The sequence below is a fragment of the Sceloporus undulatus genome, chromosome 1 (assembly GCF_019175285.1).
Source record: "Sceloporus undulatus isolate JIND9_A2432 ecotype Alabama chromosome 1, SceUnd_v1.1, whole genome shotgun sequence".
Classification (NCBI taxonomy): Eukaryota; Metazoa; Chordata; class Lepidosauria; order Squamata; family Phrynosomatidae; genus Sceloporus; species Sceloporus undulatus.
Window position 1 is genome coordinate 322426128 of NC_056522.1, and position 16545 is coordinate 322442672.

The window sequence follows — 16545 nt, forward strand, 5'->3', positions numbered from 1 at the left end:
ATAGCCCTACTTTTATGTCATTTCTATTACCTAAAGATATCATCTCAATAGCTGTGAATGAAAACAAGGCAACAAACAGGTACAGCACTAGGTTGCTTGCTTGTATGTGTAATACTCACTGGGACAGGTCTCTGTTAGTTTTCCAATAGCCTTTTTCCTGATGAACTTGCAGACTTTCCCCAAAAAGGATAATATGGACTGTGTCTGCAATGCCAAGTAAGTCAATCTGAAAGCACAAGAGCATCCATCAGTCTTGATACAGTCATCTTCTGAAGTATGACATGTTTTATCTTCTCAAGTCACACTTTAATTTTTCTTTTAATTTTTAAAGAAACATGACACCATATGATACCTCTTCTGGGACCTTCTAGTCAGTGATGTGAAAAAACCCAATTTGTTAAGAAATGTTTCTTTTAGATGTAAAAGTTAAAAAATAGAGAAGCAAGCAGAAGCATTAGCACACTATCGAATTATAGCAATTAGATGCACTTGGGAATAAAACATCTAGAATTCAGGCAAAAAAGAACACAGGCTAGAATGAAGGGGTCTCTTTTCACCCCAAAAAAGACTGCATGATTTGCACCAGCAGCTCCACAAATCCAAACCATATGTTCACTGCAGAAAAGGTCAGCACAAATGTTTTTACATGAAAGTAGGCAGTCTGAGGTCATTCTGTTGTATATTTCTTATGGTATGTTTTCACCTGGTAAGGAGGAGATTTTTCATCAAGGATCTGTTGCCCACACTGCGTCTGAGCTATTGGAAAGCCTCTCAGTGAACTCACTCCTGATTGAAGCTTCAAGTCTAGGCTGTGAGAGAAATCCACTAATTTCAGAGCACTGGCAGCCTCTGCCATGGCAAATGGATTGCAGATTCTGAGGGAAAATGTGCAAACACACAGTTTTGATGTCTGAATTCAAACACATAGCCATATTAGTCCGAAATGCAAAGGGATCTTGTAACACCTTTGAAACTAACAGAATGAAAGAAGCTGGAGGCATGAGCCTTTGTAGACCTGAGTCTACTTCCTCTGTTACATTGTACAGCGCGCCTGCGTCATACGTGCTCAAGCCGCGGGGCGGAAGGGGCGGTGTGTCCCATTCAATTGAATGGGCGTGCGTGCCCACTGCGCCCCCGCGCCGCCATGCACGAGCCCCATTGTTTCCAATGGGGCTTGAGCATAGGCGGAAATCGCCTTACGCAGAGGGATCCAGAATGGATCCCCGTGTAAGGTGAGGACCCACTGTACTCATACTTAGTCATATTACTGCCTCACTCTAGTATTTGCCTTAAGAAGTGGTGCAAGCCTGTTTCAAAACATCAGCTCTTAGAATTAGGAGATGAACACCCTTACCTAGAATTATAAAATTCTCCCAATACTAACACATAGTATATTTGTTAGCCTTGAAAGGGCCATAAACATTATTACAATTTTTGCCACAAGATAGAGGGGATGACAAGAGGCAGAAGCATGGAGGGTTATGTGGCAAAGCAATTATTTAAGTAGCTTTGTGAATTTACTTGATAATTACACTTCACTTATTTTTCTAACAAATTGTAAGCTACAAAATATTATGCATCTGAAAGAGCGTGTGTGTTTTTAAGTTCTTAAACATTGTTCATAGGTTTAATTTCACAGTGAAGAAGACTTTTTTACATTTACAGTATACTGTCAGTCCAACAGGGCCAGGAAATTAGTTCATTTTATATAGGTCAATAAAATGTTGTTTCAGGCTATTCACTGCAAAAGTCTTCAACAATGGGATTCCATGCACTAACTTTGTGTGCACTTGCTGAATTTTTAGCACTAATTAGACTGCATTTTCAAAAATGATATTTCCTAGGAGCACATATACAGCAGTTCTGAATTAATGCATGGATGAGAGGAGGCTTAAGACAGGTTAATGTATCTGTTTCCAGGCTGCAGAGGCAAGATTTATACAACACCGCAGTGTATTTCAAAGTATTCAGAGCTTTCAGATGGGCCCAACCTCAGCTACTGGGATTCTCAGCCAAAATAGCCATGAACAGCAAAGGAATGAATGGAAAAGTCAATACTGAATTTACTATCTAACACTTTCCTTATACTATTTGTTCCAAAACTAGCAAAGAATTAGCTAAGAAGAAATATTTTTAAAGAATACGTTTTAAGAGATTTCCTTGTCAGCCTTTCTAATGGCAACTGCTGTTCTCTTCCTTTGTTTACACCCCACCCTTTCCTGAAGAGTTGGGGCTCAGGACAGCTCCCCAAAATATGAGTTGGATCAATTCAAAACATTATTTATAAAAAATGTAAACCTAACAGCAAAAGATTTCAGACCATTGGAAACTGATAGCCAACCTGTCTCCTAAGAACAATGATGCTGGATGCAAATTTCCATGAACTATCTCCACTTCATGCAATTTCTGTACCACCTCTAGGAGATTGTCAACAATCAACATGACCACTTCTTGTGGGATAACATTACAGCGGCAGATTATATCCTGAAAAAAAGGAGAGTACCATAAGCAACTGTAGTAGTTTACTACTTAGAACAATTGTTGATACTTAGGGTCAGTCACAAAACACTAAAAGTCATATGTTTTAGGAGTAAGGGGTGAAACAGTTTGCATATCTCCACCTCAACTAGCATTGGGCATACATTTGCAATTTGCCTGGGCAAAACTAAGAGGTCAGTCCTGGCCAAGAGTGTTCAAAAATATGTATGAGCCATCAAGCTTGGGAAATTGCAAGTTACAGAGATCTACACCAAGATAATTACTGACAAGTTAGGGCTAGTGCACAGATCCAAGCCCTCTTGGTGTTCTCTGTGCATAAACTGCAATTTACTGCATGAAGAGGTGAATGGTCAGCTGACTATCACTATCATCAGATACCATTCATGTACACAGGACTGAGAGAACAATTTCCTGCATTAATATATGAAGTTTATAGTCTAGAAACATATGCAAGAGAGAAAACATAAGAGGAGGGAAATTAAAGCAAAGATAAACAGGGGAAGAGTCTATTATTACTGCCATTTGTTTCTCCTGAAATAGAGGAGGGTATGAGGGCTACAAAGTCCTATAACAACTCAGCTGGGAAAACTGCAGAAAGTGGTTTCTAGCTTTGCCTATGCACTGCCTTTATTCCTTAGATAACAGCAAAAATATATAACACCATATAGCGTAGGTAACTGGAACAAAAACGATAGTCCTTTTCCAACATGCATCTCAGTTCTACCTTTGTACTTAAGATTGTTCACACTGACCTGGAGTGTAATGCAGTTTATCTCATTATGTAAAGTCACACATCCATTGTGGTATAAGAAACAAGTGCAGTTGCCACTGAAATTCTGATCAAACCCAGCACCTAGCCGCTCACGTAACTGCAGCAATATGTAAAAGTCCCATGGCACAGGTTCTGAGTGCACCTGCAAAAGAGAGGGGAAGGGATGCCTAATTATAGTTGTGACTTCCCCATTGCCCAAGTTTAAAATGTTAATTCACAAAGAATTAAAGGATTCATCCAGTGCTGGCTGGCAGCCTTTATGTAGCACGATTTATCTTGAGCTGACATGGAAAGCCTTAATGCATTCATTCAAAGACCATTCTGACACTAGAAAACTATCAAGATAACATCAGCATTCAGACTGCATTCTTGACTTATTGCCCATTAAAATTTTGGAGAAGGCTTGGATCTTCCCCATTACAGGTGGGATGTAGGGGTGTCTTAACATCTTAGAGACAAGTTTTACAAGGCTTGAATGAGAAATAATGTTCTTCTTGAATAAGAGGACTCAAAATAGGGGAGAGGGAACAGTAGTAGGCTTACTTTTTTTTATTCCCCCGCTATTTTATTTATTAAAACAAACTAGTATCATTCAAACAAATTTACAGATTTCTTAGTATTTTTTTCTTTGTATTTTTCTATATGTATATTTATATATATATATATCTTCCTTGCTTTAGACATCAGGTTTATGTTTTGTACTCTGGCTTATGTTTACTGTATGATTTTTTTGTTATCTAATGCTCTTATTGTAATCCGCTTTGATTCTGTGAAGAAAAGATGGAATAGAAATAAATCATTATATTATTATAGTAGCAGACTGGCTTATAAAGGAAGTCCTGAACATTGCATTACAGATATACTTGAAGCTCCTGCAACTTTCATCAAGGAAAGTGCCTGCTTTGGGTCTTGCACAGGGAGTTTTGAGGTATAAATCAAATGAATGAATTCCTGCTAGAATGAGAAGTAGCATTAAGATGTATTGTACATTTAACTGAGCTGCTGATTTTCCTTACAGTGAATGCCTGAAACAAATTACTTGCACTACACACAAAGATTTCTCTGTGCCAAGCCTCACAAACTGCTCCAATAATGACTTACCTGACCTCCCAAATAGTGTTTAAAGCCAACACGCAGAATTCCTAACAGATGTGAGAAAAACTTTTTTAAAAAAATTAAAGTGTCTTCTTTCACACAAAGAAGATGAGATAGAGAAAATAAAGAAACAAGTGAAACACTAGGGAGGAAAAAACAGGCTCCAGCAGTGCTCTGCTCTGGACAGAGGCAGGGAATAAAACTTAAGAGTGAAATTAGAATAATTGCCAATTAATGTAGGACATTAGTCATAGGATACATTGCCTCTCTGGTTGCTGGCAAATCCCACACTTTGTAAATTCTGACACTGCACTAACTTATAAAAAAATTGTTACCAAGCTCTTAAATAAACAACAATTTTGGTTTTACATTGCTGTTCATTAGTTCATTGGTTTTTAAATATTTTAAACTAATCTAATGTTTTCTTTCTGCTTTTTGTAATGTACTCTAGTATTTCAAAAATGCAGTGTTTTAATACTGTATACTCTTTGTTTTTACTTTGCAAGCCACTTTGGGATATTTGTAATTGTTACTTGTTCAGAACAATAATAAGAAGACCCCTGTGAAATAACAGATAAATGGAAAGGTTTGCAGAATATACAATGAAGATGCTGTGGTAAACAGTAAACTAAAGGGTGGATCACAAAGACTACACTGATGTACCTTTATTAAAAATGCTGTTGAGATCTCATGTGCAAAGTTGGCTGGCAAAGCAGAGAACATCTTGTCATTCTCAGTGATCGAATACTCACGAGTAATACAGTAAATGTCATTCCCTATTGAAACAGGATTAAATTGAAAAAGATTATTATTTAAAAAACACAACAAAAACAATCTCTAGAAATAGTTTTATACTGCACAGCTATAACCTTAAGAAGGCTATTTTGCAAACTCTAAGGTTTTCAAGACTGGTAAGGGAAAGGTATTTAGAAATTGTTCACTTTCAGTTACTAGGCTAGATCTAGTATTGCATGGGTGGGTGTGACTAACAAGATTTTCTCTTCCTCAGCACCCCTCAATATTTGCCCCAGCTGTTCCACCCAGTTGAGATATAATGAGGCATGGGAGATTTGTTCTATTAATAAATGCAGTTTTGGTTGTAGACAGCAGTGATATAACCCTTTTTTAAAATTAAAAAATCACAATCTCACCTGTTACTCGCTTAAAGTCATACCATATGAAGACCTTGACAGTATTTCTTAAGAGCAGCTAACTGAGATAAATAGTCATTTTAAAGTTTGGATGGACCAACTGCTGGAGCCCAAGGTCTATCCTGGTATTAATATTCCACTATTCCTCTTAAAATCCCTTTTAGACAACAGCAGCTATGTTGTCATGTTGCAAGTGGAAAGTGAAGTGTTCTACATTCAGGGGAGTACCAGATAGGTTCAAACAATCACGCTTGCCAACCACCATTCTACCATTCACACAGCAGCCATAACAAGCTTAAACATTATGAACTGGAGAGAGAAAAATAAAAATACTGTACTAGCTTAAGAAACATGGCAGGCAAATCAGCCTATAAGCACATTACAAAGAATTCCAGCATAATCAGACTCCTAATCATGCTTACCCAAATGGAGTTCTTTTTCCAGTTCCACCCAAGGCATTGGCTGAGCCTCCAATATAAAGTCAGGAGATTTTGTCAACAACTCCGGAAGAGGTTGCAAGAGCTGTTTGCACTGTTCCATACTCGTTGGAGAGTAATCTGAAGAAAAAGGTAACATATCTTCCAGGTACAACGTTTAACTTATTTTCTGTCCCAAACTATTATCACACTTCAATTTAATAATTAGAAATATTCCTTCCAGAACTGGTCAGATATGTATCAGCAAGGTATACTTTGTTGCCTTAGTATTTAAGATCATTGATCTGTTAACTTCTCTCTTTCCAACACTAGCTTGAGCTAGTTCCTTGCTGTCATTTGGTGATGCTATATGATATACACTTCATCTTGCCTAACAGCTTTTAAGGTAAAAGAACTTTCAGGGCTTGCCTGAAGGAAGAGACTCCTCCCTCCATAACTGTCATCTTCCGGCCCGCGAGGGAGTTGACCAGGCAGACCAAGCTCCATCAGGGCTAGCCTGGAAGAAGAGAGTCCTCCCTCCATAACTGTCATCTTCCGGCCTATGAGGGAGTTGACCAGGCAGACCCAGCTCCATTGGGGCTAGCCTGGAAGAAGAGACTCCTCCCTCCATAATTGTCATCTTCCGTCCCGTGAGGGAGTTGACCAGGCAGGCCCAGCTCCATCAGGGCTAACCTGGAAGAAGAAGAGCCCTCCATCCAGTCCATCTGTTTTGGTCCAGGCCTCAGAGGGAGAGAAGAATGCTGGACCTATCCCCTTCCCCACCACCATTCCCTTCTCCTTTTGTGTTGTGTCTTTTTAGATTGTAAGCCTGAGGGCAGGGAATCGTCTATTGTCCCTCTGTTGTGAGCCGTCCGGATTCCCAGTGATTGGGTGGCATATAAATAAATCCTATTATTATTATTATTATTATTATTATTATTATTATTATTATTAATAGGACACATATAATGTGCATAGAGTAAGAAAGGAAATAATCAATTGCATACTCACTAGAACCATTTTCAGCATCACTGACTATTTCATCAGTGGAGCTATGAGCTAACTCCAACTTCTCTGGGATTTTTTGAAATTTAATAGAGATTTGTGATGGGGAAGTTGAAGATGCAGAAGATCTCGTATCTTCCTGACTTGCCTCCATAATTGGGCTACAGATAATTGGGAAAGACAAATTAGGTTTTCATGTGATCTTCAAGCATCAATCAAGTAATGAACACAGACAAATGATTTCAAATCAGGTTCTTTTAGTAAACAGTTAAATTTCTTTTGTTTTTACAACAAGGAAAACATATTAATTCTATTTTTACAAAACCTCTCAACATATCTCAAAGTAATAACACCAAGTTATCAAATACAGAAGCTGCTCAGATGCTATTGCATCCAAGGATTCTATTCCTGGAGACTGGGAATGGATCTCAAGCAATATTCTATTTATTCTTTTCTTTAATCCATTTATGCCATGTTTTCCACCTCATTGCCTATAGAACTATATTGCTTGTAGAATTATGGGGTGGAAAGAACATCCAGACATTTACTCCATCACAACGTAAAACTTGTTATACAGTGCGCCCTTCCCTTACTTGGGGATCCGTTCCAGACACCCCCCACGTAAGGGAAATACCGTGTATGCTTGATCCCTATTGAAAGCAATGGGGCTTGTGTCTGCGGTGACCGCACCATTGCGTCTTCCAGTGCATCGATTTCAGCGTAAGATGAAAACCGCATATGGCGTGCCCACGTATGACACAGGTGCACTGTACATTTCTCCCTTACTGGTAAAATGCATAGGCTTAAATACAGTCATTAGTCTCAAATAGAAAAGGCCCAATAAATCAATGGGTACTTGGTAAATCAACACTTACATCAGTTCCATCAAGTCAATGGGTCTACTCTAACTGGCAGCTGAAATTGGATTTGGGCATCACTTTCTAAAGCTTAAATCTATTTGCTAGTCCCACCTAAAGTAGTCCCAGTGAATTAAATCCAACTATTAGTACCAGCTAGAGTAGATCCACTCAATCAATGAACTTATTTAAGTGTTGATCCAATAAATGACCATACATCCCATGGGTTCTGTTCTAGTTGGACCTAACTGGATTTAACTGAATTAGATATTGTTGGACTACAATTCCACCATTCCTCACCATTTGGCTATGCAGGCTAGCACTGCCAGGAGCTGTAGTCTAACTACAACTGGAGTGATCCATGAGTCACATCCCTGGTCTAAATGAACTACCACCTTTCCAGAGGGTCTTGGAGTAACTGCCTTGCTGCTTGCTCCTATTACAGCTCAGTCACATCTATACGCAACTAGCAGAGCTGAGTCAGTTGCATCACATTCAGTTGCCTTTCTGGCTCACTGGAGTCACTGAAGCTAGTAAAACTCAGTAGAATTCCCACAAATGGGGTATTGTCTGAATAACAGCAGATCATCCTACTCTCTTCCTTCCTTCCTAATAATGGATGACAATTCACGTTCAGCAGCATGTACTAGTATTTTTAATTCTACAGAAACATTGTGAAATCAGGGTACCCAGTAACCAACAGAACCTCAGATCCTTTGACAGGGAGTTTCTTGTTCTAGTTCTCTCCATACCATCTTATTATCAGCACTCCCCTTTAATATATTTGTTGTTTGCTACATTCTCTCACACATTATTGCTTCCCTCCTTTCTCCAAGCAGCCAATGCTTGGGTAACTGGTTTTCCCCTATCCTTGATTAAACCAAAGGTGAACAAGGTGTGGCCTTGAAATAGCATGCAACCCCCAAGGCTCTTTCTCCAGGCTCCAGATTGCCTTCTTTTTATATATATATAAAAGGGTGATTTGCCTTTCCTGGAAGCCCCCAAGACCACTTACCCAGCTCTTAATAGACTTAATAGAATAGGCAAAACGTCAGGAAGAACATTTTCTAAAACATGGCCACATAGCCCAAAAAACCCACAAAAAAAACCCACCCATGGATGCCAGCCATGAAAGTCTTCAACTTCGACTCTTAATAGACTGTTTTTGGCAGTCTGTATAGCCTCAGATGGAATAGGGGCAGTAAATCAGCCAAAAGACTTGGCAAATTTGCCCACTCTTGGCTTAAAGTACCCTAAGTGGTAAGTTAGGTTGACAGACAATGACTGGCCTAAGGTCTTACAGTGAGCCTCACAAGAGAATGCAGCTATAAACCTGTGTCTCCCTGGTTCATGTTCAACATTCTAACCATTAGACTACAAAGGATTATATATTTTGAAATCTCTACATGTTAGCAGGCCACATCTCCATCCTGCTCATTTTGAACAGGTAGAAAGATTTTTCGACAATAACATGTAACTGCACACATATGGTGATGAGGATATTGAGTTCTCTTCTTAACCTAAGTCAGCAAACTTTGGCAATTGCATGCATTGGTTTCAAACTGTGATGTAAATAGACAGAGCTGACTGAGGAATCACTGAGCCCATCAGTGGTTCAGTGATTCAGTGTCCTGCCCTAGATAAAAACACATGAACAATGCTGATCACTGATCTCAGTTACCTCAGCTTTTTCACAAAGAGGGCTTCAGCATACTGATCCTCATTCACAACTGTTTTCTGGCTAAGCAATGTAGTCTTAGATTCTGGACATTCTTCCTTTGGTTTGTCATCAAGCTGACTTCTCTGTTCTGTGATCCCATGGAAAGGGGTTGATGCCAAGTGAGCAGCCCTAACAAAGTCACAGGTATCTTCAGGATTAGGACAGAGGGTTTTGTTCTTGTATGAACCCATGAGTATTGCATCTTCAATCAAGGGTTCAGTTTCATGGAGTTGATCCTAGAGGTAGGAGATATTAGTATAACCATATGAGTTGTGTTCCCATTTGTAGCACAGGATGAATAGTTTATTTAGAAATATCAAGCTTTAGGTCAGAAAATAACAGTTATGATAATGTTTACTATAGTGACTACTTGTATATTCACAGCAGTTTGTTTTAAATACTTTAATTTGAAGTACAAAGTTGGGTTTTGTCCTTCAGAATAAGATTAGAGTGAGAATTCCAAATTCCCAGATGGACAAACTCTTTATTATGACAAAAGGATCACAGAAGAATAAGCAAGCTCTTCAGTTTCCAGAAATTATCATAGTATAACAAGATGGCCAAAATGTAGCCCTTTAGAGTTTTCAGGCTACAATTTCCATCATATCTCATTAATGGCTATACTAGCAAGGACAAACAGAAATGACACCATCTAGAAGATTACACTTTGCCACCTCAAGTTATGATAGTATGAAAAGCAAATACTGCCCCCCCCACTTGCAAATTCCTCCACAGTAAGCAACCATAATAAGTCTGATTTTTTTGTTTTATTTTATTTATTGTTCTCAGGAGCCTTTCTTCCAGACAATAGTCAAGATGAGCCACAAGTATAAAGCATCAGGCTGACCAGCTTATTTATACGTGATTGGACTATACATAATGGGTCAGATCTAACTTCACATGACCAGACTTCCACTTAGATTATGAGACTTTTGCCCTCAACCCCAGCTCCCCAAAAATCTGCTTGAAATCATTCCTCTGGGACAGATTTTGAGGAGAGAAAGTTTCCATTCTGCTGACAGTAGCAGTTATATTAGCAGGGCCACACGATAAGGTGAACAATTACCTAACAGTAAGGGCTTTATCTTATGGATGAGCAGGACATCATACAAAACTGAAACAGAAAAACTGGCATTGGTATGAAACAGACAGCCCCAAAATGGCAGATTGGGGCCGCCCTGAAGCTGCTTGCCCTGGAATTACAGCAAGCACATGCCACAGCTCCAATCCGCCCCACTGGCAGCCCAAATAGGAGTGGAAAAGATCTGCTCCTATTTGGGCTGATAAAGGGCCGCCTTAGGCTGCCCTGGCACAACCCCAGGGTGGCTTGAAGCTGCTCCCGGAGCATACAGTGTCAAAATGCCTTGCTCTTGGAGCGGCTTGAAGCTGCCACAATCTCAATGGCATCCGGGAGTCTTGGGAGCATGCGGCATCAAAATACCATGCTCCCAAGCCACCTGGAAGCCAGCTTTCCAGGCCATCTGTTAGGCCCCATTTAAAACATGAAGTCTCTTCTCCTGCAAATTTTGGAATCAACAGCTTCCCTACAAATGAAACTTTTGGCCCAGACTTTACTTTGTACACTGTGGGAACAAATATTTTTCAGCATCCATATTTACAAAAATGAAATATGCACATATGGTAGGAAAACAATTCGTAGAGGCTCTCTGCCACTTGGTTCATATTTCTGATGAACATGTGATGTGATCCTTAGAGATAAGTTGGTTTCTATGCTCATACAAAAGAAACATAGGAGGGTCTCAAAAACCAAACTATACTGAACAAACTCAAGGAAAACCATACAAAGTGCCAAATATAATATTTTTAAAAAGAACAAAAAAGTAACTAAAGAACATACAGAGAATAACTGCTAATAATATAATGAACTAAAATCACATACTCCCCCCCCCCAAAAAAAAATCAAGATAGTAACTAACAATTATATAAATATGTACATTTCTGTATATGGTTATATCATTGTTAGTTACTTTTTTTTTTTTTTTGGTTCATGTAATTTGAGTTCATTATATTATCAGTAGTCACCCTCTTTATGTTCTTTAGTTACTTTTTGAAATATTGTATTTGGTATTTTGTATGGTTTCCCCAAGTTTGTTATGTACAGGTATCTATGTGGCGTTCCCCCAGGGAGGAGGCCGGTGGGAGCGGCCTCCATAAAGCCGGCCCGCCAGCGCCCAGGGAGACGCCGCACATACCCCCACACCATCGGGAGGCAGCGAGGGACTGTTGCTGTTGGGCGAGGGATTGTCGTTGCTGGATGCGTGTTTGCGTAGTGTTCGGGGAGACTGATTTTGTGCACTGTATTATGGTATTCTAAGCTGTTTTTATTGTGTTATTTGACTGTATGTTGGATTTTTGAATTGTATTTTTTGTAATAATATGGAGGCTTGTTTGGGTACTTTTGTATTATGTAATTGTTGTACACCGCCATGATCGTAGGAATGGCGGTATATAAATGAAATAAATAAATAATAATAATAATATTATCATCACTGAAAAAGTAGAAGAGCATGCTATATACACATGTCCCTAACAACATACTAGGAAAAACTTACAGAATTTTCAGGGGGTATATTTTCCTTTGCAACAATACTTTCTGAAGGTTTACGAACAGCAAGAGGGCATCTGGCATGCATCAATAAAGGGCCAGTAGAAAGTCTAAATGAAAAAAGAATACATACATAGATTTTTAATGACAACACATTTTTCCCCATTCAAAAATTTCCACAGCTTAGACCTGTATATCCTAAAGAAGACAATGGGACTGGGACCGCAACGACCACACAGCCCACTCTCAAAGTGGGCCACTGCCACAGTTCCAAGCCATACAGGCTTTAGCCTCTGAACACGGCATTGGTGCAGTTTCTGGCTGCTTTGGGGGCATGCATCATGTAAACATCATCCCCCCCCCAGGCCAGAATTTGCCTTATTTAGCCCGTTGTGTTTCAGGCCAAAGAGACATCTCCTGAAGAAATGCCACTTAACAAGTACTTTTATAAAATAATAATAGTTTGTGCATTAGGAAAAAATTAGGGACATATGAAACCAAATTTAAGAAATGGGACTACAAAAAGTTAGCCTTTGATCATGAAATTGATCTGACTGCTAAAAATTCTCTTCAATGAAATTTTTTCAATTAAAATTGAGAACACACACTCCCATGCTTCCTTTGTATTTACCTGGCACCCTCATATACGAAAGCAGATGACTCATCAAAAATAGAGAAAGGTATTGAAGCACTGAGTGCAGGAGGGATATCAGAATCTGGAAGAGAAAGCCAACGAAGTATATTAACCACCTGGGAAGAAAACTGAGGAGATATTTTGTACTGAATATAATAAGGAAAGTATATTCAAGAAGCCTATTTCAGGCTCTGATCTTCATAACTATTGCCCACTATCTACAGAGCCACCTCCTAAAAGTAGCAATGGCTGACGTGTAATTTTATTATTAGAGCAAACATGAAAGCAGATAATGAGAAAAACACGGCAGTCACATTTTCAGTGTAACACTTATATAGAGCTGTTAGCGTCTCCCAGCACAGGATACCAATCTGGTTCAGTGCTTTACTTGTCAAAATACACAGGAACAGGGGAATCCACAAATGTATGCTTTTATTATGCTTAAATTTGACCCAGGTTAGATCAAAAGGGGATTTAGGTTTAGTACCATCAGTAAACTAACAATTCAGCTCTACACCTTATCATCAGAAGAAGATGTGCAGGTGCTGGAAATGGACTATATCAGGGGTAGGCAAACTTTTTGAGCTGGGGGCCGGGTTGCTGTCCCTCAGACAACTGGGGGGGCCGAAGCCAAAAAATAAACAATTAAATAATTTTAAAAAATAATTTAATATATAAATAAAAAAGGACAAATGTAGGACAAAAATTTCAAATGGAAGACACTTTTTTAAAAAAAATGGAGGACAGGCAAAAAAATTTGCGGATTTTTAAAATTTTTTTAATATAAATGCATGTTTCTGAGGCTTCTATAGACAATTGCCCCCCAAAGGCCCCGGCGGCAATCGGCGGCAGGACCAGGCTGGGGCTGGTCCCAAGACCTCGCCGGGCCGCATCCGGCCCACGGGCCGCAGGTTGCCTACCCCTGGACTATATGCTATAATGGACTGTATGAAGGCAAAGAAACTGAAGCTGCATTCTAATAAGGTGGAGGCTCTGTTGATTGGTGAAATTGCACTCCTCGTGAAGGAGCAGGTTTGTAGCTTTGGAAAACTCCTAGACCCATGATTGTCACTGGGGGGCCCAGATGGACTCTGTACCTTAGAGTCAGGTTTGACTTGCTCATGAGCAACAGGCTTTCCCAGACAGTAGTCTGGCAAGTTAGTGAAGCTGGTAACTTCCCAACTAGACCACTGCCATGCATTCTATCCAAATGAAAATGACCTGGAAGCTTTTATCTAATACAAAATGCAGCACCTGAACAGCTGACTAGTACTCTACACTAGTACCAGTTTTAAGCAAACAGTGCTGCCAATATGTCTCTTGTCTGCATTCAACGTTCTGGTGAAAAATTTAAGGCTATAAAAAACCTAGAACCTCAATATTTGAAAGATGGTCACTCCCTATATATGCCTACCCAAGAGCTGTGATCTGTTGCAGAGGCCTCCCTCTGTATTCCAGAAAGTGGAGGAGAATACAATGTGGAGAGATGTGGGAGAGGGCTTTCTTTGCTGTGACATTCCAGTTACAGAATGTCCTCCCCTTATAGGCCTGACTGGCTCCAACATTCCTATCATTCTAGTGCCAAATCAAAATATGGCTTTTTATCAAGATTTTTGGGGCCTAACTGATTTTATCCAAATCTGTATGCGTTACAGTTTTAACAGGTTTAATGAGCCTTGTTTAAGTGTTAAATGGTTTAACATGCTTTTAGCCTTTTAAATTATTCTGTTTTAAATTATTTTAAATTACAGTCGCCCCTCCTAACTTGCAGATCTGAGATGCAGACCTTGAATATCCATGGAGGGGCGCACCCCATTCAAGCCTAGGAGGCTTGAATATGTGCAGGTGTTCATTTTTGCAAGGGGGGTCTGGAACGGATCCCCTGCGAAAACAGAGGGCCAACTGTATTAAAAATTATTTTATTGTATGTCACCCTGAGATCCTCAGATAAAGGGTAAACTATAAATATTTGAAGAAATAATTAAGTTTTTTAAAAATGCCAAGATGTACATTCAGTACAGGTAACAAACTAGTAAAAGGACTTAATGATATCAGGTTCAAAAAATTATTATATTCTCTGTATTGTGCTGACTGATGTTGTTGACCTTCTGATCAGTTTTTAACTTGTATGTTTTGATTTGTCTGTTTGTTTGCTTGCTTTTCAATTCTGCATTGGATTTAATACTTTTTTAAGGAGGGGAGGGCACCAGGGATTTTAGATGTGCTGTATTTTTAACTTTGTTAGCTGCCCTGATTGTTCTCAGAGGGGCGGGATACAAATAAAATTTTATATTATTATTATTATTATTATTTATAAAATTCATATTGTATTTTGTGCTTTAGCTTCAATGACTTGATTATTTTGGCTAGACTTTTCCAGACTTTTGACACTATACAACAGCCTTTTGATTTTGGCAGAACTGTAAGCAAATACAACATTTCAAATGTACCAGCACCATTAATATATAGAAAGTTTACAATCCTGGAGTTTTCAGTACCTTTCCTAATAATTTCAAGCACAGAGTATGATGTTTTCATAACTGCCCACACACTAAGATGTTTTGTTTAGCTGTCAATGACACAGTCAAATGAAACAAGACACAAGGTTGAGATGATAAATACTTATTAGGTGTCATCCGATTTCAGTGGGACCCCTAAGGTAACAAAGATTAAAATAAGTCTGGTCTCCTTACACAGGTGGATACAAGTATCTGCAGTAAACAGTTTCTACACAATAATGGCCATCAAATTACTTTCAAGTACACTCAAAGTTAAATTTATCTGAGTCAACATTTAAAGCAGGCGTGGGGAAAATGTAGCTTCCAAACTGCTGCTGGCCAAATCTCTTTTGTGACTTTCTAGGAAAATTAAATTTTAAAAAAAACCAAACTGGTGTCATGGTTTGTTGTCAAGATTCAGTGGGGAGGCACAAAATTCACTAAGGCATAACAGAAACTATTTTAAGTAAAATAGTAAGCCTTTTATTAAGTAGTTTTAACTAAAAACTTAGAAAAGTAACTCTAGCTCCATGGCAGCTGCCCATTCCTGATTTAGAGACTTTTTGAAGGAACATACAAATGGAACTTACCACTAGAGGAACTTGATTTCTTATGCTGAAAATTTTCTTCCAGCTCAAGATTGCTATAAAAAGAAGTACAAGAACTATGTGTACGGGGTTTTTTTTAAAATCAGTATCTGATAAAATAGAGAAAAAGACCTAATCATCAATCTACCACATTTTTCCAACTTTGAAAAGTCTTCTGAATTATTTTCTTTCAACTATCCTATTTTTCAGTAAACAGATTGGTATAGTTTTTAAAATGACAGCTTGCTTACCTGTAACTATATTTCTTCGAGTGGTCATCTGTGAATTCACACAAATGGGATATTCTGCACCTGCACAGGGCTCTTCGAAACCTTCATAGTAGTGTTTTGGCAGTAGCCCCATCCACTCCCCAACTACCTTATTGGTTGGTTTCCTGCCTAAACCCTCAGTTCCATGGATGCCAAAGCAGCAGCCCAGGATCAAAGGAGAGGCAGGGCACAACTCTGAGGGGAGGATGGGCAGGATTTGTGTGAATTTACAGATGACCACTCAAAGAAACACAGTTACAGGTAAGCAACATGTCCTTCTCTGTAGTGTCTGTGAATCACACAAATGAGTTAGATTGACAAACTTCAATTAGTGTGTGTGTGTGGGGGGGGGGGGGGGTGCCATGCCATATAAGAAAGGCACATTGGTCCCAAACAGAATAACCATTTGTGAATCTGAACCCAAGGGCATGAACCCCCCCCCCCCAGAAACTGAAAAGCCAACTGCATTCAAATCC

The 16545-nt window shown here is 39.1% G+C and overlaps 1 protein-coding gene across 1 annotated transcript in view; it reads right to left on the reverse strand.

Annotated features, from left to right (window-relative positions):
• The window catches only part of BUB1B (BUB1 mitotic checkpoint serine/threonine kinase B), a 42955-nt gene that overhangs the window by 8240 nt on the left and 18170 nt on the right, over positions 1 to 16545 (reverse strand). Inside the window, 11 exon segments of the mRNA XM_042472520.1 lie at positions 120 to 226; positions 704 to 875; positions 2342 to 2484; positions 3252 to 3413; positions 5030 to 5142; positions 5940 to 6074; positions 6945 to 7099; positions 9477 to 9751; positions 12089 to 12191; positions 12713 to 12797; positions 15804 to 15856. Of these exon segments, the coding sequence (XP_042328454.1) occupies positions 120 to 226; positions 704 to 875; positions 2342 to 2484; positions 3252 to 3413; positions 5030 to 5142; positions 5940 to 6074; positions 6945 to 7099; positions 9477 to 9751; positions 12089 to 12191; positions 12713 to 12797; positions 15804 to 15856 (1503 nt within the window).